At 40.7% G+C, this 27,978-nt stretch overlaps 1 protein-coding gene across 2 annotated transcripts; it reads left to right on the top strand.

Moving 5' to 3' along the window:
* The first annotated feature begins 28 nt into the window (after window positions 1–28).
* Window positions 29–27,978, top strand: brwd1 (bromodomain and WD repeat domain containing 1). Of its 2 annotated transcripts, none has more exons than XM_077541812.1 (44): window positions 29–331; window positions 432–490; window positions 613–642; window positions 861–920; window positions 1,813–1,963; window positions 2,741–2,839; window positions 3,940–4,100; window positions 4,270–4,491; window positions 5,599–5,699; window positions 7,333–7,403; window positions 7,518–7,618; window positions 7,715–7,755; window positions 7,868–7,969; window positions 9,175–9,328; window positions 9,425–9,559; window positions 9,744–9,872; window positions 11,031–11,179; window positions 11,291–11,367; window positions 11,449–11,664; window positions 11,764–11,947; window positions 12,619–12,709; window positions 13,980–14,102; window positions 14,206–14,273; window positions 14,448–14,691; window positions 14,800–14,916; window positions 15,567–15,674; window positions 15,845–15,969; window positions 16,081–16,163; window positions 16,933–17,044; window positions 17,141–17,202; window positions 17,375–17,530; window positions 18,031–18,151; window positions 18,263–18,388; window positions 18,482–18,548; window positions 19,472–19,522; window positions 19,666–19,791; window positions 19,895–20,047; window positions 20,224–20,381; window positions 20,853–21,025; window positions 23,095–23,229; window positions 23,300–23,506; window positions 23,576–23,893; window positions 24,777–24,908; window positions 24,980–27,978. In XM_077541812.1, the coding sequence occupies exons 1-44, from the start codon at window positions 295–297 to the stop codon at window positions 26,971–26,973; spliced, it is 7,329 nt and encodes a 2,442-aa protein (XP_077397938.1). In that variant the 5' UTR covers window positions 29–294; the 3' UTR covers window positions 26,974–27,978. The 2 variants fall into 2 exon arrangements, with proteins under 2 accessions (XP_077397938.1, XP_077397940.1); XM_077541814.1 differs by having other exon boundaries at window positions 30–331; window positions 23,110–23,229.

Below are 27,978 nucleotides of genomic sequence, written 5' to 3'. Positions count from 1 at the left end.
TGTAGTTTATTTTTTTATTTTTTGCTCTTTTGTTGAGCTCGCTCCTCCCCCCTCTCCCTTTTTCCTGTGTGTGTGTGTGTGTGTGTGTCTCTCTCTCTCTGTGGCGGAAGTAAGTTCTGTCGCGGAGGCCTCATCCTTCCAATGGCGACTGCGAACTGGCTGAATAGCAAGCGAGAGCAGCTGTGGAGGGGGTCAGACCTGTGTGACCAAAATTAAATAAATATATAGAATATTTTGCCGTTGTTACAAAGTTAGCCCTACATTGTGCTTCTCTCCAAATTACGCCCGAGTCAAATGGCCAAAAATCGGAATATTTCGCTCCTTGAAACGGGTAAGCCGCAATAAGGAACCCCTATAGATAGCGCCGTTTGCTTTGATGCCACTTCTGTTAATTAAATCACATCAATCGCCTCGGTGTCTTTTATTTTCAGAGCTGTATTACTTGATATCTCGTTTCCTAACGACGGGTCCGTGTCGGAGAACGGCTGAGGTGAGCTAGCATGCTTAAGCATTTTGTCTTTATATTTCAAAATAGTTAGTTGGCTTAGCTCCTTGATAACAGCCTTGGAAGAGGTAATCACAATTAATTGCCCCATTCCATCCGACTTGCAGGTCCTGGTGAGGGAACTAGAAGAATATCAGGTACGTGTTCTAGCTTCGTGGTGTGTGCTTACATGCTATCCGATGGTGGTGGATCGGACTTGCAACTTGTTTAGACTCTTAAATGTCTCGGCGTCTCAGCCGTTTGACATCACTAACTTTTTTTTTTTTTTTTTTAATATATATATATATCTAAGCTAAATGTCTAATGTGCCGGTTTGTGCCGAGACTCCCGTTTTACCGAGCTTTGTTTTCGACAGCTCTTACCAGGGAGATTGGACTGGCTGGGAAACGAGCACCCGAGAACATATGAAGATGTGGTAGGAGTCATTTTGAATTTGTGAATTTCATTAAATTCATTGTGGATGAATTGTAGATGTGTCGCGACAGGACAGGATTCCACATTTAGCGCTTGTTTACGCTCTTTGTTCTAATCTCTTTGCATTACTGTAGGCTTTATTCGAGCCGTGATGTTGTACAAGCTCACAACTTGACCTCAGCCATAACTCGACATGAATTGAGATAAGATGGCCTCAGACGTTAACATATTATAAAGTTTTATTTATAATTTAGCCACGACAGTTGTACTGCAAATAGGGTGGGTAGTTTGGCTTCTCTTTCAGGCGAGGCCGCTTCATTGGCCAATCAGAGACTGAAATGCGTCTTCTGCTCGTTGTTTTGCCTGTGACCAGCTCTCTGATTGGTGGATTAAAAGTAAAGGTTTGTATAGGGAGCCACGCCTCACGGAAAACCTCCTGAGAAGCATAATCGTGACAGTTTCTAGTTCGTGGAAATCTCGTCAAAAGAAAACATGATTATAAACATTTTATGTAGAAAACGTGAAATTGGAAGAACTAAGAAACACTTTTCAGGACATTTGATCCCCCATACCTGTAGTGTTAATATTCTGACCAAGACAGTCGGTCTCAATTTGATGTGACTATAAGAAGAACCATCCAGCTTTTATTTTTTATATTTTACTTTTACAAGTCAAGTCCAAGCAACTTGTGTGCGCTTATGAAAATTTAAAATATCCAGTGTGTGTTTCTTCAAAAACATAAAACCATGCAAATCATACAAAAAAATTACTGGTTTAAGATTGTTTTGACACATTTGCCATTTGCTGTAATGCAAATAACCAACTCAGTCTAACTCAGTTAGTTATTCAGTATGCACAATGTTAAGTTGCCGCCTCCTCTTACCTCCTCACAGGTTGCAGCCAACAGACATGTTGCACCAGACCATTTGCTGCAAATATGTAAGCAGATCGGACCGATTCTTGACAAAGAGGTGCCGTCCTGTGTTCCTGGCGTACACTCACTCCTGGGGTCCGGAAAGCAGTCGATGCTTAGGACCTCGAAAGGTACTATAGTTTTTTGTTGGTGTTCTGTGAAATGTCGGTTCACTGTGAGTCATACGTAATTACTGATTGTTTGCTGCTTGTTAGTATGAAATTAAAGCATGAAGAAGAAATACAACACTACTTTCACTTAATGTACTTTCACGTTTGTTTTCTATCTTTTGACTTTGGAGAGAATGTTCCTGAATATTTTTGTGATCTCATAATTTGCAAGTGCCCCTTTTTAGAGTGTGCTTTCATATTTGCCAGTTACTATAGCCTGGTAGTTTGTCAGCACAGTTTCACTCACTACTCCAAACAGCAAACTTAGCAAGCTTCCTTGCCTAAATTCTTGTAACCAATAAAACTGGAGCAATGTTGTAAGATTTACTGTTGTGTATTGTTTCGTTTTGGTAAATTTATTTCTACAGTTTGCAAAGGAACAGAAAAAAAGTTAACTTATGAAAGCTTGTTGATTAGCTAATGATTAGATTCAGCTGCACTGAAGGAGGGCAACATGGAAAACGGGCTGAATAGGGCCTGTCGGCGACCGAACTTGGCCACCCCTGTACTACGTTTGACTTTTTTTCTTCTTGATGTTGAATGTTTCACAGTTCAGTTCTCTGATTTGTAGCTTTAAAGGATGATAGTTGTCATAGTTACATGATTAATCACAAAAAGTCACATGATTAATCGCAAAAAGGAGATACGTGCTCTGTTTCAAATCTTGACCAAATGTAGCTGTTTTGAAAAAGAAACAGCACATGACTGTATGAGAAAATCTGCATTTTGTGTTTCCAGAATGTGATGGTGTACGGTTGAAAACTTCATCATACGCAGCACTTCATAGGGGCAGACCACCAGAGAGGCCTTTGAACAGCAAAAAACCTCCACATATCGGTAGGCCTGCCCTCCCACAATACGCATCTGCATCTTTCAAAGTGAATGAATGTGGTTGAAAAGGTTCTACATTATTGTTCAATTGACGTATTGTTTTAGTACTTCAGTAGGGATAATGTGCAGAACGTTTTGTTGTGTTATGGCTAGGGTGGAAGGAAGTGGGCAAACTCAAACCAGTCTTGACACATGGTATACTGTGTAATTTACTTGCATTTTGTCACTAACATATCTTTAATCAAGACTAGTGGCAGCCAGGAAGTAGAAGGTTAAGTAAAGTCACCCCCACCACCCAAATGTCAGTGTTACTCCACAGAAATCAACTGTTGATCTGATTAGGGTTGTTCACAACCAAGTTCTAAGTTTATTCTGTTCACAAGTCACTCTCATTGCAGTTATCAAAATTATGCAGTGAAGCATAAATTGGATAATTTTGAAAGGTAGGGCTGTTCGAATATTTTGTACAAAACAAAATGACAGAATGCAGTAATAATATTTTTGATTCTCTCTAGTTAAATCGTAATGCAGGGCCCCTTTCTTGCTCTATTTTAGTTGTCATAGACTGACATATCAAGAGTACAAACAGCAAAAAATGTTGATATTTTCTTCATGATGCCCTCCCACATACCTTCCTACATACAGTGGATATAAAAAATGTACACCGCCTGTTCAAATGGCAATTATTTTTGGGATATAAAAAAATTAAACCAAGAGATCTGTTAAAAAAAATAAAATAAAAAATCCACCATTAATGTGAAATGTCCTGGATGACTCTTTTGAAAAATATCTCAGATTATAATTATAAGAGCGTCTGCACAATTGTGCAGCCACATCAGTTGTTTATTTTTTAAATCCCCTTTTGAAAATGGTTTTCTATTGAGTTGTACAGGTATATTTTTTTTAATATATATTTTTAGTGGAAGCAGTTTAAAAATTATTGATCCTTGTTTTCATTTTATGTCTTTAAAAACCCGGCACATGAATAGTGTTGTGTGGGAATGTTTATATCCACTGTACCTCCTGCCCACTCATGTGTCCTTGCTTTTTGGTGTTGTGTCCAGTTTGCAGCCCTCTCTTGAAAGTTTCCATCTTGTCTCTAACAGTGAACGTCTGTCGAGGAAGAGAGCTGACCGGAGCGCAGCGCTACAGCTCAATCAATCCTGCCAGCAACTACGGGCGCATGCATCTGCATCGGCGGATCCTGGGGCATTTGTCTGCTGTGTATTGTGTTGCATTTGATCGCACCGGTCTCAGGATCTTCACAGTAAGAAGAAACCACCTAATATAGTGAAAAGAGTAACAGAATTTTTCACTGGCATATTTTTAATATAAAACGCATCCAATGAGTATTTTGACTAACTGTAATTTTAAAATATGAAAGTCTTCCACCGTACAAGCATTTTTCATGTTTGCCTTGCCGCCTTATTTGTCAGGGCTCAGATGACTGTTTGGTGAAGATTTGGTCTTCCTTTGACGGGCGACTTCATTCAACATTGCGAGGACACTCTGCTGAAATCACAGACTTGGCCGTCAGTTTTGAGAATACGCTAATTGCTGCGGGAAGCTGTGACAAAACTATCCGTGTGTGGTGCCTTCGTACCTGTGCGCCTGTGGCTGTGCTGCAGGGACACAGTGGATCTATTACCTCCCTACAGGTAAATTACTATTGGCCAGCTCTGAGCTTGTTAACCCTTGTTAGTGATCAACAAATACAGTGGGTATGGAAGGTTTTCAGTTTAAATTTGTTTGAATGTTGACCTTTGGTAGACAGCCATTTTCTGTCAACCATGCTTCATAGTTTGAATTGTATTGAGCAGCCTTACCTGGTTTGGCCACACATACTTTTTATAACTAAGGCCAAAAAGTTAAATCCATTTAATTTCACATAATCTGGGATTCCTTCGTGTTTTTTGGCTAACTCTCTGTGTGGGCTTTTAAGATGTTTGCACTGAGGAGACCCTTCTGTCAGGCCCCTCTGCCATAAGGCCCCGACAGGGCTGCAGACTCAGTACAGATGGCTGACTTTCAAGAACTATGTCCAATCTCCCCACAGTATCTTTGGAGCTGAGCCACAATGATAATTGCATTCTTTATTTATTTTTTTATTATTATTATTATTTTTTTAACTGCTCTTGATCGCTCAGTTTGGCCAGACAGTCATCCCCAGGAAGAGGCCTGCTCATCCCAAATGTCTGCCATTTAAGGATTATGGAGGTCACAGTGTGCTTAGGAACCTTAAGTGCAGCAGAAATTGTTTGTAACATTGGCCAGCTCTTTGTTTCTCATTAGGAGCTCTTTGAAAGTTCCTTCAACCTCATGAATTGCCATTTTCTTTGACATGATGTGAGATGTAAGGTCTCACAGAGGCAGGTTTAACCTTTCGCAAATAAGTTCAGTCAAAAAATTGTAAATATAACTGTACTACATCAAGTTGTAGAACCATTGCAAGGATGACAGAAGAAAATGTGTCAGTACTTGTGGCCCTTACTGTTCTATAATTCATTTTTGCATATACATTTTTTTCTGCCAATATGGGGTGCTGTGTGTACCTTGATAGAACATTGAACCTAAATGAATTTAGCAAGGGGCTGCAGTCTGCAATCTGCAGAGTGAAAAATTTAAGGTGGTCTGAATACTATGTACACCCACAGTAAATACAGGTACATCTGCAGTTCTTTCACTGTGCACTTTTTGTGGCTTCTGGCAGTGTTTTAGTTTAATGCAATTTAATTCATCGATTTGGTGTTTCAATGTTATTTCAGTTTTCACCATTTGCCAAGGGCTCAAAGCGTTACATGTTGTCCACTGGTACTGACGCCACAGTATGCTTCTGGCAGTGGGATGTCAATAACATGAATTTTAGGTGAGTGCAACTTTAAGATGATATTTCCTTGTTCTTTGTGGTCACAAATGATGGCAAAATTCAATGATTGACTGGCGGATTAATTAATTAAAGGAAGTGCTAGCTTTATTTTTTCACAACAGTTAACTTTCTTCAGGCTCTCACTGTAAATGGCATGTCTCATTATCCAAATTATATGTGCGGGATGCCTATGGTAAATAGTAAGATGACCTGTGCTGATTTGTATTTTATAACATCTATAAAGCACCACATGGAAGATTCATGTTCTTCCTGCTATCTGGGGAACCCATGTTTATACAAAAACAAACAAACAAAAAAACCTCAAAAACTATCATATAGGACAATTTTGTTTTATTTACTGCCGTCTCCTCGTTGGTCAGTCAGGGAACTTCTTTGATTGGCTATATTCCGTTCACGTCACAGTCCACAGAGTGAAACGGCTTGAATAGGGGGCCTACCACTCGTAAATATTAAACATTTAATATTTAAGATTTGTCACCCCCAACTCATTTACAACTCTTATCTGGACAAATCCACGCTTAACACACCTCAGACATAAGCACAATCTTACAGGACAAGCTTAACCCCGGGTTTTCACCGGATGCGGTTGCGGTTGCGGTGCGGTTGCGGTGCGGTTGCGGTGCGGTGCGTCTTGACTGCGTGCTCCGGACGGGTAAATTTTTTTGTCAATCCACACCGGCTCCGCACAGCTGCGGTCCGGCAGCTCCGTCGCCGCCCACTTCCCAACGTGTCTCGCGGGACCGCGCGCTGCGCGCGATCATGTGGCATTTCACAACGACAAACATACAGAAAGTCTGCTCAACAGAGAAGCAAAAAGAGAGGTGGTCTTCTGCTATGAGATTCCATGCAGCATCCTTTTTTTGGTTGTCCTTGTAAAGTATATTAATAACGAGAGTCGGGTCAGTGCGGGTCCACTCTTTATTTCTGTCTTCCGCGTCCGGCTGCCGCTCAGTACGGCAAGCGAGACGGGCACAACAAGCAATCGCGAACATCAAACTCACAATACATTACAGTCCTTATAAAAAGGATGTGCCGTGTCATATATTATTTTGTGGTTTTCCACCTCCAATATAAACCTCTCCTCGTCCATGTTCGCTGGTGTCTAAACCGTGAATGAGCACATGGCCCGGCGACGCCCACGTCACGTTTTGCTGGAAAAACTTGCGAAATAGGAGCTGGCGAGTGTTTTATTCTGAAAGGTAACCGGAAATTTATTTTGAAACTGCCTCGGTCTTCCCGTCCCGCTCGATGTGTTTTGTGCTAGCTTGCCATTTGCCGGAGGCCTACCGCTGCGGCGTCCGGCAAAAATAGAAAATAGGTCTATCCTTGCGGAAGGCTTGCGGCACGCCGCAGGCCTTCCGCAGTCGACACGCAACGCACCCGCAAGCGGTGTAAACTGCACCATTCGAATGAATGGAATCTAATTGCTTGCGTCGCCGGACCGCACCGCAACCGCACCGCAACCGCAACCGGTGAAAACCCGGGGTAAGACGTAAGATAGTCAGGTGTTTGACATCCTTGGTCGTAAGGGGAAAAAAAACATTCCAGTTGTCTTCATTTTTGTAACCAGCCTAACTAAAACTGACTTGATTTTGACTATAATCCCTTAAAGTGATCATCCTCACAAGTTTGTAGAGCGTCCGAGACCTGGAGTTCAGACCGTGTGCTCCTCATTCAGCCCAGGTAATTGGTCCAACATATAGACCAATTTTTATGCCTTTTGTAAATTGAGAACTTATATTATTTGTAATAATAATAATAATAATAATAATAAATGTTTCTTTATTGTCTTTGCAGGTGGAATTTTCTTAGCCACAGGAAGCACTGATGATGTCATCAGAATATACTATGTAGGGAGTGGAAGTCCAGAAAAGATGTCAGAGCTCCATGAGCACACGGTAATTTGACTTGCTTGAACTTTGAGCTGAATAGTGGCTTTGATTCAACAAATTCAGAATTTGCCTCTTAACGCTATGCATGTCGGTCCCATTTAGGACAAAGTTGACAGCATCCAGTTTTGCCACTCAGGTGAAAGGTATGCAATTAATAATTGATTTTATTTTTAACATCTCACCCATTACTGCTTGTGAATATATTTCTTTAAAAATTAAAAAGTGCCATGTTTAAAGTGACTTGTTACTTGTCAGGTTTGTGAGTGGAAGCCGGGATGGCACCGCAAGGATCTGGAAGCTCTATCAACGCCAGCAGTGGCGATGCATCTTACTCAACATGTCTACCACTCTTCCTGGGTGAGCATGGTGTTTGCTGACCATTGAAAATAATCTCTGCTTACAATATAGAGTCTTAAAAAATATACATAAACCAGGATTGTGTACACAAAGTAATTTGTATACTCCAAAGTGCTACAGCTGGTTTGCTAAATCTAGGCAAGCCTTGCTGTGAGGTTTTCTTCAACTTGAACCAGCAGAGCATGTCTTGTCGTAACCAGGTGCTGCTTGTCCCTGAGGAATCAGTGGTCAAATATATCTGTTATTCGTCTCACTGTACAAATGTATAAATGTACTGTAATTTCTCCAAATCAACACCCGTTGTATGAGCACAACTGTATGTTTGCCAGCTGGTGGTGAATGATGATATATACAGTTATGCTCCTAAGTTTGCATAACCCTAGGGTGTGTAACTTACAAGCACTGCATTAAGGTCTCATTAGCTTAAAACATACTTTGTGAAAATGTGTGTGTGAGTGATCATTTCGCTGGTTCTGCATTCAAGTGAAATCGAAAATTGCCAACTCCAGCAGGATCCACGTAGGTATGGAGACATGGCACCATTTGATTTCATGTGAATTTGTACTCGGTAGGACTTATCGGTCGCTACCGATTTCAGTACCCATCCCTAGCTCATTCACTGCCTTTGACAAGTATACTTGTCAATAGTATTTTTTTAGAGCGGGGATAAATGGGGATAAATTATGCTCCACTCTAAATGTCAAACTTGGAAACAACTTTACTGATGCCCAACCACCGGTAGATGACATCATTGCCCCATTTTATACGAAGTAAACACCGTTTCAGAGTCCATGGGAGAAATGGCTGTATTTTGGCAAACCTACATTTTTCTGCTGTCAATTATAAAAGAATGGGATGGGGCAAAAAGCAGGGAGTCTATTCTGTCATTTGGTATATTCGGTTATTATATAATTATTGAACGTAATATCGCGTGGGTATTGAAAATTTTGAAATGTTCTAAAATTGCTGGCAGTGAATGAGCTAGACATGATTTGTTTAAACTTTCTTTTGATATGAGTCACTCAACTTGGAAAAATGTCTGTTCCACTAGAACGGGACTTCAGTGATGATAAATAGAATCATAAGTAAATCAATTAAAAAAAATAAATACTGGCAGTCTGGTATTATTACATGAATCTTGACTTGAAAATACCCCTTTTCATGTTTTTTTTTTTTTTTTTTTTTTTTCTCCCCCCTTTCTTCAGTACCGAGCCTTTGAGTGAAGAGGATAGCTACTTCAAACCCAAAGTCACCATGGTAGCGTGGGATCACCATGATAATACAGTCATCACCACCGTCAGTAACTATCTGATCAAAGTGTGGAACTCCTACACAGGACAGTTGCTACATGTCCTCAAAGTAATCCTGCACACAGTGTTGCGCTTAATTATTGTAATTGTGACAGTTAAGCTAACCATAATACGTAGAAGCGACTAATGTAAACCTTGTTTCTAGGGCCATGAGGCAGAAGTGTTTGTCCTCGAGCCACACCCCTTCGATGCCCGGATTATTCTGTCAGCGGGCCATGATGGAAATGTCTTCATATGGGACTTGGTGCGAGGGACAAGCACACAGCACTACTTCAACATGGTATGCTGCAGAATTTTGATGAAATTACAGTCAATGATTTTTTTTCCCTTCTTGATATGACATCCCTTGAGTCTTTTATTATATTGATTTGTCTGGTTGCAAAACAAAATGTGAGGAGGTCCATTTTGGTTTATCCTGTGTGAAGAGTTGGTCTTGTATTTGCTTTGATGTGTTCCCCATCCAGATTGAGGGGCAAGGTTATGGAGCAGTTTTCGACTGCAAATTCACTCCTGATGGTCAGCGTTTCGCCTGCACAGACTCTCATGGCCATCTGCTCATCTTTGGCTTTGGTAGCTCAAAACCTTATGAAAAGGCAAGAAAATCATTCACATTGAAGCACAGTTGCTGTATATAGTTTGTATCAGGGGTGTCAAACATATGGCCCGCGGGCTGGATCACACCCGCAAAGGGGTTTAATCCGGCCCACAAGATGCTCTTCTATCCATCAATCCATCCATTTTCTTAACCGCTTGCTCCTCACAAGGGTCGCGGGGGTGCTGGAGCCTATCGCAACTGGCTTCGAGCAGTAGGCGGGGTACACCCTGAATTGGTTGCCAGCCAATCGCAGGGCACACAAAGACGAACAACCATCCACACTCACAAGCACACCTAGGGACAATTCGGAGCACCCAATTTCACCTGCCATCCATGACTTTGGAGTGTGGGAGGAGACCGGAGTACCCGGAGAAGACCCACACAGGCACGGGGAGAACATGCAAACTCCACCCAGGAAGGCCGAGCCTGGACTCGATCTTGCATCCTCAGTACTGGGAGGCAGACGTGCTAACCACTCATCCCACCGTGCCGCCCCCAAGATGCTCTTGTAAAGTAAAAAAAAAAAAAAAAGTAATTTTGGACCAATTAATCTGACGGCCAAAATCAAAACATGGAATTGTAATTTCACAAGCATTCCTCAGATGAGCATTGCAACTTGTACACAGAAATGACCTGGATGTCAATATTTTACACATAACAGAAAGTTACGGTTTATTGGAAAAAATGAAAACATATATAAACCAATGTAAATCAAACATAAACGTGCTGAATGCGACACACATTCAGCTACTGGTAACCCAAACACTTATGACAAGGATTAACATCCCATAACTTAATTAACTGCACCACGCAATGTATTCTGGGAACAATATATATGGGAAACGGGTAGATATAATACGCCCGGAAGTCATATGGGCAAAATGTTGCCGCGTCCATTTGCATTCGTGTTATTTTTTGGAACAATATATTTACAGTTGAGCCCCACAATTTAGGACTGGCCTGTAAAAAGCCAATTGTTTTTAAGTTATATACCATGATTTTACTGGTCCGGCCCACTTGGTATATGAGTTTGATACCCTTGGTTTATATCATGTATTAGTATGTAGGAATGCCTATTACAAGTTAAACAGCTTTAAACTTCAGTCTCCAATGCAAATGTTAATTGTAGTGGCGGTTTCTCTTGGTCCTCATACAGCTTCCAGACCAGGTTTTCTTCCACACAGACTACAGACCTTTGATTCGAGATTCCAATGGCTTTGTGCTTGACGAACAGACACAGCAGGCTCCACATCTCATGCCTCCACCTTTTCTAGTTGACGTGGATGGGAATCCCCATCCGCCAAGGTAAACTCACAGTTGTCTGCCATCAGTATTCTGCCTATCTGTGTTTTGACTTCTCAAAATGGTCTTAAGCATAGACACTTTTGTGGATTTTAAATTTGTGGGGGTTTCCAGGTATCAGCGACTTGTTCCAGGCCGTGAGAACGTTGCAGCTGAACACTTGGTTCCTCAGCTGGGATACGTTGCTACCAGTAAGAACAAAACCAACCATGTGATTGTGCTCATTTGAACCTGCTGTGTAACCTCATGCTCTTCTTTGGTCTCTTGTTCAGGTGATGGAGAGGTAGTGGAGCAAGTGATTAGTCAGCAGACTGCAGAAGTCGAGGAGCTTGCCACCAGACGCAACAGCCTACTCGACGAGGTCATCCGAAATCTTCAGCAACAGCAGGAGCGTCAGAACCAGGCTGCCTCAGCTGGAGGTCCTGTAGCTGCACAAGCTGAGGGCCAGGGGGCAGCAATTCCACCAGCCCCAAGCACACCACGTAGAGGTATGATTATTTGGGTTTATTTGTTTATTAAATATTAAAATCCTTCTTTTGTTTGTCTGAATTCATACCCTCTGATTTCTATTTTTCTCTTTTCTGCAGTTTCTGTAAATGAACGTGCGGAAGTGCAGTCTCCTCCTAATGTGGGTTTGCGGCGGAGCGGTCAGGTGGAAGGTGTCAGGCAGATGCACCAGAATGCACCTCGCAGTCAGATGGCCACAGAAAGAGACTTACAGGCCTGGAGACGTCGGGTAGTGGTGCCAGAGCTCCCACCGAGCACCTACAGGTAAACAGAAATCAGGAGACTACTGAGAATTGAACGTAGTTTACGACCTGGAACAGGTTTGACCTATATTTTATTTGCAACTATGAGTTGCTTGTTTTTTGACAGGACAATGCTATATAATAAACTACAGTATGTATTTGTTTAAATTCAAAAGAAAAAAAAAGTGCTTCTTTCCTACAAAATTAAATCCAGTGGACCCCAGCATACTCGGGGAGTGGGGTGGGGGGGTGGGGGGTTCCCCAGTCTTATTAAATATTATTATATTCCTATGTTTTTCTTGCTATCACAATATGGAATTGATTGACGCATACTGGTTAAAAGCTTTGAAAAAAAAAATACTGGCATTTAAAACATTCAATTGTGGTGTTTCAAGGTCAAAACTGAAATAGAGGTAGAACTTGTATTTTGGGTTCATATTTTTAAATCCATCAGTGTGTCAGTCAGTGCTGGTTCAGAGCAGGTGGGGGCTGTCTGTCTGTGAAGGGGAGACAAATCCCCAATCCCAGAATTGTGTGGCGGATGTGTTAATTACGGTAAACATTCTTTCTTTGTACTGCCACTTCAGGTTCAAGACATCTTTTTTTTTTTTTTTTTTTTTTTTTTAAACTGCCGTAAAACTTCAAGTAATACCTATTAATCATTCCAATCTCAATCATCTGATTGTCTTCCAGGGACCAGGTTGACATCAGGGTTGCCAAAGGAGATGAAGAGGTGGCCTTATATAACACGAAGAAGAGACGCATAATGTACAGCAGCTGTCGAGTAGGTTATTTTCCTTAATTTAGCTAGGTTCTTTTCGTCTTATAGATGTCATGGTCAGATTTGCTGCAGCCTTGTATGCTCAAGCATCTATCTCAGGTTTGAGATTCTTTGCGTATTCTTACTGTTTGTCTCTCAAACTAGGTTAAATATGACAATATCAAAATTATGACTGGTATACTAAGTGCATAAAGACTCTCTAATCACACAATTGCAAAAAACTTAAAATATCACTTAAACGTAGTGAAATCATCTTTTTTTTTCTTTCTCAAATGTTAGGCATAGAATAAAACAGCATCTCAGCAATTAAACAATAAAAACAAAGAAAATTATTCTGTCACAACAGATGAGATTTATAGTCTTGTTTAAAATATTGATATTTAGGGGTGTGAATTGCCTAGTACCTGACGATTTGATTCGTATCACGATTCACAGGTCACGATTCGATTCGATACCGATTAATCCCGATACGAATTTATAAGTCCGATTGTTGCGATTTTTTTCATTCAAATTTAGAAAATACTAATCAGTAAACTTGTAGCGTGTAAGATTTGTATGAAAATGTATTATTTATTTATCTGAAACTTCAGTCTTATACAGGTTGTAACCTGTTTCATGTTTGAACAACATTAAAATAAAATATTAAGGCTCAATGTTCCGTTCATATAACATTCTTCCAGGCTTAAGGTGTGAAATTTAGATGTTTTGTTGAATATTTTTCCATTAAAAATGGAAGTTTAAAAATCGATTCAGCCGCCTATTGAATCGATTCGAGAATTGCACGATGTAGTATCGTGATATATTGCCGAATCGATTTTTTTTTAACACCCCTATTGATATTAATAGAACATAGATGTGAAAAGCAGCATGCGTTCCAGTGTCTGACTTCATAATTGCCTCAGTAGAAATTGTGCATACCTTGGAAGTGTATTGAGTCATTTGTGTAGAATCTACTGAGCATGTTAATTAAAGTTCCCCCATGCCATCAAAATCAATTTTTGCCACTGTTTTATGCATAATATAGGTCAAAATGAGTCGTTTACATGATTTAGGTTTGACATCTTTGCTGTTGGGTGTTTGCATGCAATATCCTTTAGAAGGCAACAACCTGCAAAAAATTGAAGGGGAGGGCATGGCGAAAGGCAAATCATGTTTCAGAATCCTTCAGCCCTAAATTTAATTTTTATTTGCTATACAGTCAGGACTGATCTCAGTCAGAAGAAAATCATTATATAAAGTGCTAACAAAACTTTCCACATCTTATTCTATCAAGGATGAATCTGATGAGGAGCCGCCTCCTGTAAAGCGAGCACAAAATCACAGTGACACGCTGGAATTCATCGACCTGTCGTGTGAGGAGGGTGAGGAGACTGCGAGCTCTGATGCACACACCGAGGTATCACAGTCACTATTCTCTTGTGGTTTGTTTCAAAATGTCATTCATCTGCAGTCAGTCATTTAATTGGATAGTAAATGGCCTGCTCTTTTTGTTTGTCTAGGACAATGACTTGGATGGCAGTGAACTGGACTCATCTAATGATGAGGAGTGGAATAGTGACAGCCAAAGGTGTTTACATTTATTTGCATTTCACAAATAATCCTGACTGTTTTATGAAATCAACGTTATCTGTCTGGCCTTTAAAGTTTTTAGGCAGCAAGCTAAACCCACCGATCTGTTTTCCTCAGCAAGAACAGTGAATACAATGTTGCACGGATTCATTAATGACTTAAAATTGTGCAGTCACTCGTCCCGTGATTATTCGGACTGGACAGCAGATGCTGGCATCAATCTGCAGCCATCGACTCCCTTGTCATCACGTAAACGAATACATCGCCAGCTCAGCAGTTCAGACGAGGAAGAGGAAGACAATGACGATGAGGAAGAGAGAGAGCAGCACCCGCAACAGCAGCAGAGCGATGAGGAGGAAAACACTGGAGCAAAAGGAAAAGAGAAGGCCAAGAAATCAAAGAACAAGTCTTCCAGAGTAAGTTGTGCAGCACAACATAACTGCATTATTTTTTGGGCAAATCTGTATTTGACTAAATGTTCTGCTAATTTTGCTCACTGTTTTATATATATTCTTTCGGAACAGCGGCCAAAAGTCAGACCATCCGTCAATAGAGAGGTCTCAATCGAGTTTCGACCCTCGTTATGGATCACTGACGTTATTCCAAGGAAATCTCCTTTTGTTCCCCAGATGGGTGATGAGGTGTGTTTTTAAAAACTCTCAACCCCTTAAATGTTTCCTTCTATTTATTTGTTGTGTACTGCCATATGTTTTCTTGGAATTACCGTATTTTCCGTACTATAAGGCGAACCACATTATAAGACGCACCTTCAATGAATGACATATTTTAAAACTTTTTCCATATATAAGGTGCTACAGTAGAGGCTGGGGTTCCGTTATGCATCCATAAGATGGTGCTGCACTAAAGGGAATGTCAACAAAACAGTCAGCTAGGTCAGTCAAACTTTATTAAGAGATTACAAACCAGCTTTCTGACAACTCCATTCACTCCCAAAATGAATAAACAGCTGTTTTGTTATTTTCTCTGAGGTAAAGTATTAGCTACCGATCCAAGATGGCGGGATCTTCTGCACATGCGCGTCACCGATCGTGCAGGGTCACCGATAGCGTCTTGACAGCGCGACCTGTTGCGGCTCAATATTGATCCATATATAAGGTGCACCGCATTATAAGGCGCATGGTCAGCTTTTGAAAAAATTGAAGGCTCTTAGGTGCACCTTAAGTGCAGAAAATACGGTACTAGGAATTCGTACTATCGCTCACATCGTTTCCTTTGGAAATATTTAGTAACAGCCAAAACAATAAACCACATCTATTTTTTTCTGTTTTAGGTGATTTACTTCCGACAAGGCCACGAGGCTTATGTTGAGGCTGTAAGAAGAAGTGATATGTACCCCATCAACTTAGACAAGCAACCCTGGAAGAAAATGGCGCTGCGGGTACGGCAATACCATGAGGACTGCAATTCAGTTAGAAAAATAGGAAGTTGTGTATGATTAAATGTTCCTGGTTTATTCTTGACAGAGAAAAACAACACTAGTACTCTCCAAATTCTGTTATATGGTGGTCTCGGGAGAGAATTTTTTTATTTTTTTTGCTTCTTTTCCAGGACCAAGAGTTTGTTAAGATTACGGGAATCAAATATGAAGTCTGCCCCCCAACACTCTGCTGTTTGAAACTGAGTCTGATCGACCTCGGCACAGGCAAAATCACAGACAAGTCCTTCTCTGTCAAGTAAGTCACTTTTGCCAGGCATCGGGGTAGAGAATATAGAAAACTAAGGGAACCTGCTAGCCACTTTTGGGTTTAGTTTCTGTAACAAGTACAACTAATTTCTCTTCACAGATATCATGATATGCCTGATGTAATAGATTTCCTGGTGCTGAGGCAAAGTTATGATGAGGCTCTCCGTAGAAACTGGCAACCAGGTGAGTTGGTTCAACAGGGTACGTCAAGCCTTGTACACAGACTATGTTCACTCTGAAGGGTGTGATGCCCAATTCAGATTCTAAAGCAGATCTTTGTATGTACTATTTAACATTACAGATACAAATGCAACTACTAATGTGAATGGAACGTGTCTGTGATGTTGACACAATTGATGTCAAGTGACACGAACAAAACGTCGCACGGCAGTGTTTACAGAAGTAACTATGGCCCAGCGTATAAGGGGCTCATCTTATCACCTTATTTTGACAGAGGAGCGATGCAGGAGGTAGAAATATTTTGGAGGAATATTTATGTTTATGTACAGCACTTTGTATACAGCAGTTCCTGTTCTTAAAGCGCTTTATAAATAAAGTTGAGTTGAGATGAGACACTTTTCAGTCTCATTTCATGGCGACGTCGACTAAAGTGTCAACTTTATGCTTCATGTTTCACGTGGGATTGAATTAAAGTCAAATATAAAGTCAATACCGTTACTCAAACTATTTGCAGAGTCACGGGTGATTGCCAGTCTCCCTCCCAAGCACTTCCCCCCCCGCCCGCGCAGAGCGCATATTGGGATTTTGATGACATATAGGTTGGATGTGTATGGATGAGCGTTTATACTGTAGACGAATCGCATACATATCCAATTTATATACACACACATATGAAAGTGGCCAGGGTCGGCTCTGAAAAAAAGTCGCAATTGTACTGTTTACACTTCATGAAAAAATAAGTAATCATAGACATATTCTGCCCTTTTTGCAGGTGATCGCTTCCGCTCGGTTATAGACGACGCCTGGTGGTTTGGCACCATCGTTTGTCAGGAGCCATACCAGCCAGAATACTTCGACAGTCTCTTCCAGTGCTTTAAAGCCAGGTGTGTGATAAGCTAAAAAATAGGATTTGCCTGGTTAATAAAATAAACCTACCCATATCAGAAACTTAATAGTTAAATCTGTTTCTATTTTATTAGATGGGACAATGGAGAAAATGAAAAGCTGAGTCCTTGGGATATGGAACCGATTCCAGATGATGGTAATGTTCCACTATACATACATCTTTGGCTGTGAAATGTGGAGTCAGCAAGTCTGTTTTGCCCACAAATTTTGTACAAGCATACCTGATAATTCCTTTTTCGTATGGATATTTCTGATTTTTTTTTTTTCCTTACTTTGGTGATATCTCATTCAGTGTCTCTCCTTTGTAGCCGAACTTCCAGAGACTGAAGGAGGCAGCATCCCTGTTACGGCAGAGGAGATGAGCGAGCTGATGTATAAGCCTCTGAAGGGAGAGTGGGGGGAGAGGAGCCGGGACCAAGAGTGTGAGCGAATCGTCGCTGGCATTAGCCTGCTCATCACTGTTGGTGTGTACTTGATGCATTTACACATTTTATGAATTTTGGATTTTACACGTTAAACAGTCAAGGCGAGGCATAACAAACATGAATTATGGTCTTTTCATTAGTAGAGGATAGAAGGAGACATACCTTAGCAATACTTTGGAGATGAAAAAAACACAGTTCTTGTGATATTCTTAATGTGCTTTTGGAAGGGCAGAGTTTAGTCAAATATAACACCAAGGTGTTTTTTTTTTTTGTGTGTGTGTTTTTTTTTATTTTATTTTATTTTTTGCTCAGTCACTTTGGGTAATTGACAAGACTCAGATTGGTGTTCTTAACCTGGTGTTGGATTTGGCCAACAATTATTGTTGTGATTTTATCAGGGTTAAGAAGCGAAAAATGGCATCCTATTATGTTTAACCTCAAATGCTGCTCAGTATAACTAAATGCCTGTCAAAATGAACTAATTCTCCCTTGATTAAAAATCATCAAACTAACACTCCCTTATGGTATTTCTATCACAGAGATTGCTGCTCCTTTTTCTGGCCCTGTAGACCTGATCCAGTATCCAACCTACTGTACTGTGATTGCTTACCCTACTGATCTGGACACCATAAGATTTCGACTCATGAACAAATTCTACAGGTCACTCTTGATGCTACATAACTTGTGGAATAATTTCCATTTGACTCAGTCCAATTTATTTTAATGGTTGTATGAGACAGTATGCACTGACTCTCCTCTGTTGGTCGACAGACGCCTCTCGGCATTAATTTGGGATGTCAGATACATTGCACACAACGCCCGCACTTTCAACGAGCCAAGGAGCAAGATTGCGCACTCCGCGAAAATCATTACCAGTGTCCTGCAGAAATTTGTCAAGTAGGGTCTTGAATTTTATTTTATCGTTAAACAATGTTATTCTTTAACAAATTACAGTTTGCAAATTTCGCATGACCATTCTGCTTTCTGCAGTAATCCAAGCTGCACGGACATCATGGAGATTTATAATGTTGTTGAAGAAATGGACGAAGATGATGAGGTACATAAACTTCCTTTGACTGTTGATACATGTCTTTTCCACATATTACTATACTGCATCCTTTAATTATCTTGAAATAGGTACAGTGCTCAATACAAATGATGAGTACACCCCCGTTTGAAAAGTAAACATCAATTTCTCTGTAAACACAAGAACAGATATTCAGAATTTTAATGGTTAGACTCATCTTTGTTTGAATGAATTCTATTGAAATTTTAATGTAAAATTTACCTTAGATAGACTTTCATAGGTGTGCATTTTTCCAACATTGACCGAATTTGAAAGAAAAAGCGTTGGGATTCACTCATATCCTCCTGACTGCCAGGAAAAAATATTGTCCAATCATGTTTATTTTGATATTCCCATATCTTTGTGAAGTAACTGCAATACTGCAAAAGAAATTTTTGAAAAAAGTTATTTTTAAGCTATGATGTGTCCACTACAGAGGACATTTTTTTTTAAACTTAAAGGCTAGGCTCAAATACAGTTAAAATAATTCTAACAATATTTTAATGTGTTCTTAAGAGTCTTATAGAAAACATGCTAACAACATTTAAAGCCTAAATTTGTTAAATAAAAAGTCTTATACACTTACTTTTCCTCTTCCCTAAAAAGTGCTTGCACTGAGGGAAGCCATTTTCTTTTATGATGCAAGCAAAGGTAGCAAAGCCCCACCCCTACACATTTGGTATCACTGAAAAGCTCTGAATGTCTTCTATAGAGCACAAAAGGATTTAATTCGATCGTATGCACTGTGGGAGATATTCAGGTTTAAAAAGGTCCACTTACAGAGGACAAATTTGAATTGCTGGTAGTCAGGAGGTTATGTTGTGAACTGTATGTTGTTCAATGGTTTGAAAAAAAAACTACAATGGAAGAATAGAGTGTAGTTTAAAAAATATATATATATATTTTTCTCACAGGAAGCAGATACAGAGGCACCAGGACCTTCCTCAGGGCACAGGCTGCGTCAGGTAAACACCGTTACCAGTCATCAGTTGGAATAGTGTAAATTTCATGTCACTCTTTAGAAATGGGAAGGTGGGTGGTGGGAATTACGGGCAGATTGGGATGGAACTTCTTTTAATGATGGGAGGGCCTTCTCTACTGTTCGCAGCGCTCTATGGAGGTGCTGCCAGACAGAGATGCTTGGAAAGAGCAGTGTAACAATCTGCTTAATTACATACTTGAGTGTGAGGACTCTGAGCCATTCAGACAGCCTGTGGACCCTGAGAACTATCCTGTGAGTAGCATCATTGTAACACTAAAATCAAAGTAGTGTGAACGCTGTACCTCAGTTTCTTCAGTTGGGATTGAATTCTTAACTGTTTGCTTTATGTTGCCAGGACTACCATGATATCATAGACACACCAATGGACTTTGGCACTGTGAAACGGACCTTAGAAGAAGAACGCTATGAAAATCCTATAGAGCTTTGCAAAGACACGCGGTTAATATTTGCAAATGCTAAAGCCTACACACCCAATAAGCGGTCTAAGGTATGAAGGAAAGTTTTTGAAACTAGGATTATTAAAATTTTGTTGAAATGTGATGTGAATAAGGTCTTTGTGATGTCATATATATTGCCCAGCACTAGATGTGAATGAGGTCTTTGTCATCTATAGTTTCCCTTTGAGGTGCTTGCCAGACTCATCTCTTTATTTCTTCTTCTTAGATTTACAGCATGACATTGAGACTCTCTGCCTTCTTTGAGGAGCAAATCCGAACAATCATATCAGATTACAAAACAGCCATGAAGAGCAGTGCCAGGCTCCGTCGCAGCCAGCGGTTCAAAAAGAAAACTCAGCATGATCCGTCCATCCCCACAACAAGGTACGCTTGTTTCCAAAGTTTTGGGTCTGTTTTATGTGGCGAGGCATGTCAAAACAATGAAATTACATTGATGTGTGAATATCATTACGCTATTTGAAAAAAAGTACTCTAGTGACCTGAGTACACACTTAATAATAAACCAATGCCTTTTTCAGTGGACACTTTGTTAAGTACATCTGGACACTGTCATGATATCCAATACAAAAGCTCTCAGCTGAAGTGCTGAGTGGCACAGAGTACTGGAAGCTTGAACACCCCAGAAAGACGAATTTTATGTTTGGCTAATTATTTGTCACAAAAGCTGCCTTTAAAATGAATTTACAATGGTGATTAGTAGTGATGGACATTACAATTCTTTTAGGTGAACTGAATCATTAGAATCAGTTCATTTAAAGGAACCGTTCAAAAGATTCGTTCACCGAATCATTAACATTCAACCCCCCATACTCCCCCCCCCCATTCCTCCTCCAGTCAAAAGAGGGATTCTGTCAAAACTCAGGGAAAAGTGGAGTCCGTATCCGGGACCAAATCTACCTCAGCCAAAACACTGGTTCCTGAGCGGGCCAGGAGGACTCAAAGAAGCAGAACTGGTCACAGCTCGTCAGAAGATGACTCAGCTTCTAAAGGTGCTTCATCAACAGCAGGTACAAAAGAAATATAAAGTCTTAAAAGCATTGAATTTATAAATTTGAAAATAATGCCTTAAAAAGTCTTGAAAAAGTATAAAATTTTGATCTTTGGGTCAGACTCGTTGCTATCTATGCCATTAAATCTGACAGTTCACTGAAGAGCCCCGCTACACACAAATGCAGTCAGTAATCACGCAGAATTATTATTATTATTATTATTATTATTTGTTTGTTTACACGTAGCCAGTGCCACCCATTTCATATTAGACTAGTGATAGGGGGAAATGTAAATTCAATGAAGCATGGTTGAGTAAACCCCTGTCATTTGTACACACGTCTACATGTACAATAGTTGGCATGCTTGTTATGGGTGTTAAGCTCCCCTTGTTAGCCTGACCTTGCTTTTATAGTCATTGGCAAACTAGATGTCACATTATTGCAATATTGTCTGTTGTCCGTGTCTCCGCTTTGGTGGTGTCGCATGAGTAGCCAACTCAATATGCATACATTCTTACATCCTACACATTACACATTTACACATTCGAGAAATAATTTAACGCACACTCACAAGTTTTGTTTTTCTTTGCCGATATGGCTGTGAAAATTTATTTATTTATTTATTTATTAACTTGAAGAAACATGTAGGAACCCTGCATATTGTAGATTGTAAAGAAAATCATTTGCTTTGCTATGTTTCTCGATGTTTAGATTCTGTAGTACATTCAGATGGTTCACACCTATGGAATCAGAATCCTGCCAGTACTCGAAATCTCAAAGGGGTTTGAATCTCCGAAAACATTTTTGTATGACTGAAAATTTGTTTTGAATCTCTGACAAATTATTTTGAATCTACAAACATTTGTTTTGAAACTACAAAAATATTTTTTGAATGACTGAAAAATATCTTTAAAATAAAAATAACTGATAAGAAAAGACATTTTTAAAAGTATGACTACAATGTTTCACCCACAAATTTTCAGAGGTTCAAAACGTTTTCCATTTCTGAAACCTGTAAATTGTGATCATTTTTAAACTTGTAACTTTAAGGTTGAAAGACTGAAAATGTTTTCCAATGTTATTTTGAAACTGCAATTCAAAGTCCCATTCAATTACACAACAGGACCATGGAAGAACACTGCCAATACTCCGCGAATCCTCGTAACTTTGTACTTGAAACTTGAAGCCACGCCGTCACTTCAAGACTTGTACACCTCCAGGAATGTGAAGCGTGCAGGTCGGATCACAGCTGACCCCGCTCACCCTGCACACGGTCTCTTTCAATCACTTCCTTCAGGTAGAGGCTACGGTCCATTAGGACCAGAACCTCACGCCATAAGAACAGTTTCTTCCCCTCTGCAGTAGGACTTTTAAATGCAATTTAATCAACCTGCTACATTATAATTTCCCCCCTAACAGTTACTTAGTCACTGTATTATGCTCTTATTATGAAATATGTGCTGGTTTTGCAGTTTCTTCGCCTTTTTATATTTTACATTATTTACATAAACATTTGTTTGTTCAATAATATCTTAATTATATATTTTATAAATTGATGTCAGTTAATGTAACGAGGTAATTAGGTAGTTTATTTTATACTACTGTTTAACCATCCTTTTTTAACCTAAATGTGTTTTTTTTATGTTTGTATGCACCAGTCTCAGAGACAAATTCCTAGTAAAGTGAAATTTAATCTCTTACATGGCAATAAATTCTATTCTGATTCTGATTCTGGTGTGGGTGGGATTAGGAAGTGGACGTGAACTTCAGTCCAATCATCTTTTCTGTTTGCTGAGCTGGGTAGGTCTACTTTGTGGCCAATTGGACTGAAGTTCACTTCCGCTTCCTAGTATTCCCCACTACGCCACACCCCCTCCTCCCACACCACCACCACGTACCGTCAAGTTTCAAGTACGAAACCCTTATTACGAGGTTTCGAGTATCGGCAGGATTCTGATTCCATACACGCCCACTCCCGGATTCAACCATGGGAGGAGTCATTTCATCGCTAAGAAGTGTGAAGCTGTAAACCTGCAATATAATAGCATCTTTAGAGGTCAAGCATATATCATTGTAAAGAATTTTAGACGTTTCTTCTACAGAGTCCGACAGTGAACTCATCGAGTCAGAGGAGGAGACGCGTCCAGGTTCCTCCAAACACCATCAAGGCAAACAGAATGCAAGAGTTACAAGAGGCAACTCTTCCAAGCAGCGTAAAAAAGGTCGGTTATGCCCGTTGTTGGAGAAATAATATTTATTACTTTGCAAACGAATGGAAATATGTTTTACTAGTTGCTGAGAGTGACAGTGATGAGAAGGAGGTTGATGAAGATGATGAGGAGCCATTTGACAGTGAAGGTGAAGTGCAAGAGAACAGGGAAGCATCTTCCCATTCTTCAGGTCATCGCTATCACAGTAGGGCAGCAAAGAGCAGAAGCACACGATTGACCAGAAATACCGCTGCTGCTGCTGCTGCTACTGCAGACAGAAAGAAGACAGGTCAGAATTAATCATCGACTGTTTTAGCATGCAGCCAAGCATTATAGTTGTCCATTATTGTGTATGCAGAGGGAAGAGCAGAGGTGAATGGTCACACCAGCAGGTCCTCCCGCAGGCACAAACGACGACCCCAGAACTCCGATAGAGCCTTATGCCAGGGTTCTGATGAGGAAGAGGAAGAAAACACTAACCGCAGAACACTCAAGAGGAAAACAGCAAGGGCAGCTGTCAACAAGATAAAACTCCTTGAAGCATCACATGAGGATGATGATGATGACGAGGAGGAGGACGAAGAGCCAATAAGGAGCCGTCTCCGCAACACTTCCCGGGCCGTTAAACGCATCACAGTGCTTCAGAGCAGTTCTGAGTCAGACGAAGAGCAACAGGGTGAGCAACTTAGAGATTGTTGGTATTTCTTTTTTTTTTTACATGAATCTCTATTTAATCCTCACCTCCAGTGTGTGCGATCAGCACTGACTTACCCCTGACAGCGTCTGTGAGATGAGTTCTGGTCCGGTGTTGGACGAGAGGAAAATAGTCCAGCAAGTTGGCTGGGGTCACCGAAATAAAGCGTTTTTTCTTCTAAAAACAACTTGTGTTCAAAAGAGTGATACGTTTGCATACTAAACTGAAAAAAGTCAGACACCATTACCGCTGGGCACTACTTTTCTGTTTGTTCGTATCACTGCGCGTCGCCCTGTAGACAGCTGATAGACGCGCTGCAGACAACTGATCCACGTGCCTTCCGCCTTCGAAAAGACAAACAACTTGTAGATTAGTGCACGTCTATCAGCTGCATGCGGGGTGCCGCGCAGTGATACGAACGAACAGAAAAGTAGTGCCCGGCGGTAATGGCGTCTGACTTTTTTTTTCCCAGAAGGGAGTTTTGTATGGAGATGTATCACTCTTTTGAACACAAATTGTATTTAGAAGAAAAAACGCTTTATTTAGGTGACCCCTGCCAACTTGCTGGACTATTTACCTCTCGTCCAACACCGGACCAGAACTTGTGTCACAGAACGCTGTCAGGGGTAAGTCAGTGTTGATCGCACACACTGGAGGTGAGGATGAAATAGAGATTCATGTCAAAAAATCTGAACTATCTCTTTAAGGCACATTTCCTCTCTGTAAGGCTTTCACCACATTCTTCAGTGCTGGTCGCTCAACCATTTTACACCCTCTGTGCTAATTTTGCCATAACACTTGGTTAGAAATATTGCTTTGCAAAGCTTATTAATACCAACTTTTACATCTGATTCTTTTGTTCTAGCTTGTACAAATTCAAAGGAATTGTCTGAAGAATCCCAGGATGAGGAAAATGGCGGTGGCACCAGCTCTTCAGGCTTCTCTCACAATAAGCAGAACGAACATTCAAGAACGGCAAACAACACAAAAAGCAATGGTGTGTTACTTGATCTTCATATTTAGAACTCCAGATGTCGTGTTTTACTCAAATCATTCCTTCCCTTGCAGGAACTTTGACTTGCGTAAATGGACACGGCCAAAAACATAAGTTGGATATCATCACTGAGGAGGAGGAGGAGGAGGAGGAGGAGGAAGCTGCAGAAGAGAGTTCTGGAGATGCGGAAGAGGAAGATAATCAGGCAGCTACGCGTCAGAGTCAAAGTAGAAACTCAGCCCGGAAGATTAGGATTACCAGTGAGGAGGAGGAGGAGGAAGAGAACATTAAACGAAGAACCACCCGATGCCAGCTTCCTGCAAGCTCAGATGAAGAAGACTGTCCTCAACAACGGCCACACCAAAATGGAAGAAACAATGAAGAAAATCGCCTCAAGGACTCTAAAAAGAGTAAAGAGTCAATGTCTAAAAGCCAAGATAAACAAAAACCTATCTCGGCTCATAAGCAAGATGCAGGTGATTCCAAGGTGCTTAGTCATACACCGAAGAAATACCACAGAAAAAGAGTGAAAAAAGATGCACAGAGTGAAGCTGAAAGCTGTTGCCCGAGTGATGATTTTGAAGAGGAGGAAGCAGAGGAGGAGAACATTAAACGAAGAACCACCCGACGCCAGCTTCCAGTAAGCTCGGATGAAGAGGACTGTCCTCAACAACGGCCACACCAAAATGGAAGAAACAATGAGGAAACTCCCCTCAAGGACTCTAAAAAGAGTAAAGAGTCAATGTCTAAAAGCCAAGATGAACAAAAATCCGCCTCAGCTCATAAACAAGATGCAGGTGATTCCAAGGTGCTCAGTCGTACACCGAAGACATTCAGAAAAAGAGTGAAAAAAGATACACAGAGTGAAGCTGAAAGCTGTTGCCCCAGTGATGATTTTGAAGAGGAGGAACCGGAGGAAGAGAACATTAAACGAAGAACCGCCCGACGCCAGCTTCCTGTAAGCTCAGATGAAGAGGACTGTCCTCAACAACGGCCACACCAAAATGGAAGAAACGATGAGGAAACTCCCCTCAAGGACTCAAAAAAGAGTAAAGCGTCAATGTCTAAAAGCCAAGATAAACCAAAACCCGCCTCAGATCATAAACAAGATGCAGGTGACTCCAAGGTGCTCAGTCGTACACCGAAGAAATACCCCAGAAAAAGAGTGAAAAAAGATACACAGAGTGAAGCTGAAAGCTGTTGCCCCAGTGATGATTTTGAGAGCAAGAGCAGGAGGCCCGCGAGGAACAAGTCAAAACGACCTCGGGATGAAACATCTACTTTTGAAAGTTCTGAGCAGGAATGTAAACCCAAGAAGTCAAGGAGAAAACGCTCTACTGGTTCATCGGACGAAGAGTCTGATGAGTCAGACAACGTGCCCATTAAGCGTCTCAACCTCAGAGTACTGCCTAAAAAGAAATACATCAGCGACAGCTCTGCTTCTGAGGAAGAATCTGGCCAGAACAAAATGAGAAACGGGAACAAAGCCCCAGTTCAGAGGGATGATTGCTATAATGCGAGCGAGTCGAAGAAAACATCTCGGAACGAAAGCAGGATTCAAGCATCTTCCAAGAGACAACGAATTTACACCTCAGAATCTGAAGATGAAGAGAAAGCGCCGGAGGCCAAGAACAAGAATGTCAAGCGTCCCAAAAGGGAAACAAAACAAGACAAGGAAGAGGATGCCGTTTCCCTGTCAAATTCCAGCGAAGAGGAAGTTAATGTTGGCCGCTCGCGGCGAGGGAAGAAAAAACAGCAGCCCAAATACAGAATGCGGGAAGAAAGCTGCAGCAGTAATCACATTTCATACTCTGAAAGTGAGCAGTCGTCCACAGCCAGTGAAAACTCTTATGCCAGCTCAGGGTCCCACAGCAGTCCAAAGAGGAGGAGTCTAAGACGGGCCAGGCAAGGCGAAAGGACCGCCGGTCGTGAATTAAGGCAGCGCCGACCACAAGTAGTCTTGGAGGAAGAGGACAGTGACGAGTCATACAGCAAACCACGGAAAAAGGGCCGTATTCACACCCGGAACCGGGGTAAGCGGACTGTCCTTTATCACGACAGCGAGTGAAGGCTGAAGAGGGATGACAACTGAAGGCTGTAAAGACACTTGATGTTATGGTAGCAGCACTGGTTTCCTTGAAAAATGCTGTGAATCTGTTTCTTTCAGGGATATTTATATTTTCTATGAAAAACCTTTATAGATGTAGTACAAATTCAAGCATTTGAACTGCTGGTCTTCACGAGGATACAGATCAATACACCACCTGCCAATTTTGCTTGTTGTGAATGTGGTCGACAGAGTAACGTTGTGAGGAATCTTGGGTGCTATCTAATATACCTCTGTTAAATCTAAGCATATTGCTGGCTTGCACTAAGAAACACTGTAAGGAGGTATTTCATACACTAGTTTTGCATTAGAAACTCAGGGGTTAACTAAGTTTACTGTAGTCTCAGATGTGCATTTTTTTTTTTTTTTTTGGAGGGTTGGGTCACTATCAAATGGACAATGAACAATTCCAGGTGGGCAAACGTCTAAGCACACGCAACTGAGAACCAATTCACATTGTCACTTAAGACTACAGCACTCCTTTGTAAATCCATAATACATGTAATTATTTTGTCTGTACTATGAATTGATATGAGCCAAATGAATGAAATGTTTCCCCATTATGTTGCTTTTTTTTTTTCTTTAAATTTGTTTCGTATTTGTAAATAGGTGTATGTTTGTGATGGATAATGAATGGATTGGCCTTTAGTCAGTAGCAAGATGTTTATTTAAAAATATATTGTTTATTTTTACTTTAAACTTTGTCTTGCCATATGTCACAAATTGGTACCCTTATTGCCAGTGCAAGTCACCAGATGTACTTACTGCAAAATACTGTGATTTCTCATATTGGGAAGACAGTTAAATTGTCCTGTTACTTTCAGTGTTATTTTTCCTCCCCAAAGTTGACTAAAACCTGGTTTAGTTTGGTTTATGCAGGATTTCCTCAATGCAGTTGCTTTGACATTTTACTCAATGGTTTTCGTACTACACCTTCAATAAACAAGATTTCAATGGGAAATGAAA

This window comes from Festucalex cinctus, chromosome 13, assembly GCF_051991245.1.
Source record: "Festucalex cinctus isolate MCC-2025b chromosome 13, RoL_Fcin_1.0, whole genome shotgun sequence".
Classification (NCBI taxonomy): Eukaryota; Metazoa; Chordata; class Actinopteri; order Syngnathiformes; family Syngnathidae; genus Festucalex; species Festucalex cinctus.
This window is presented reverse-complemented; position numbering and strand designations above follow the sequence as displayed.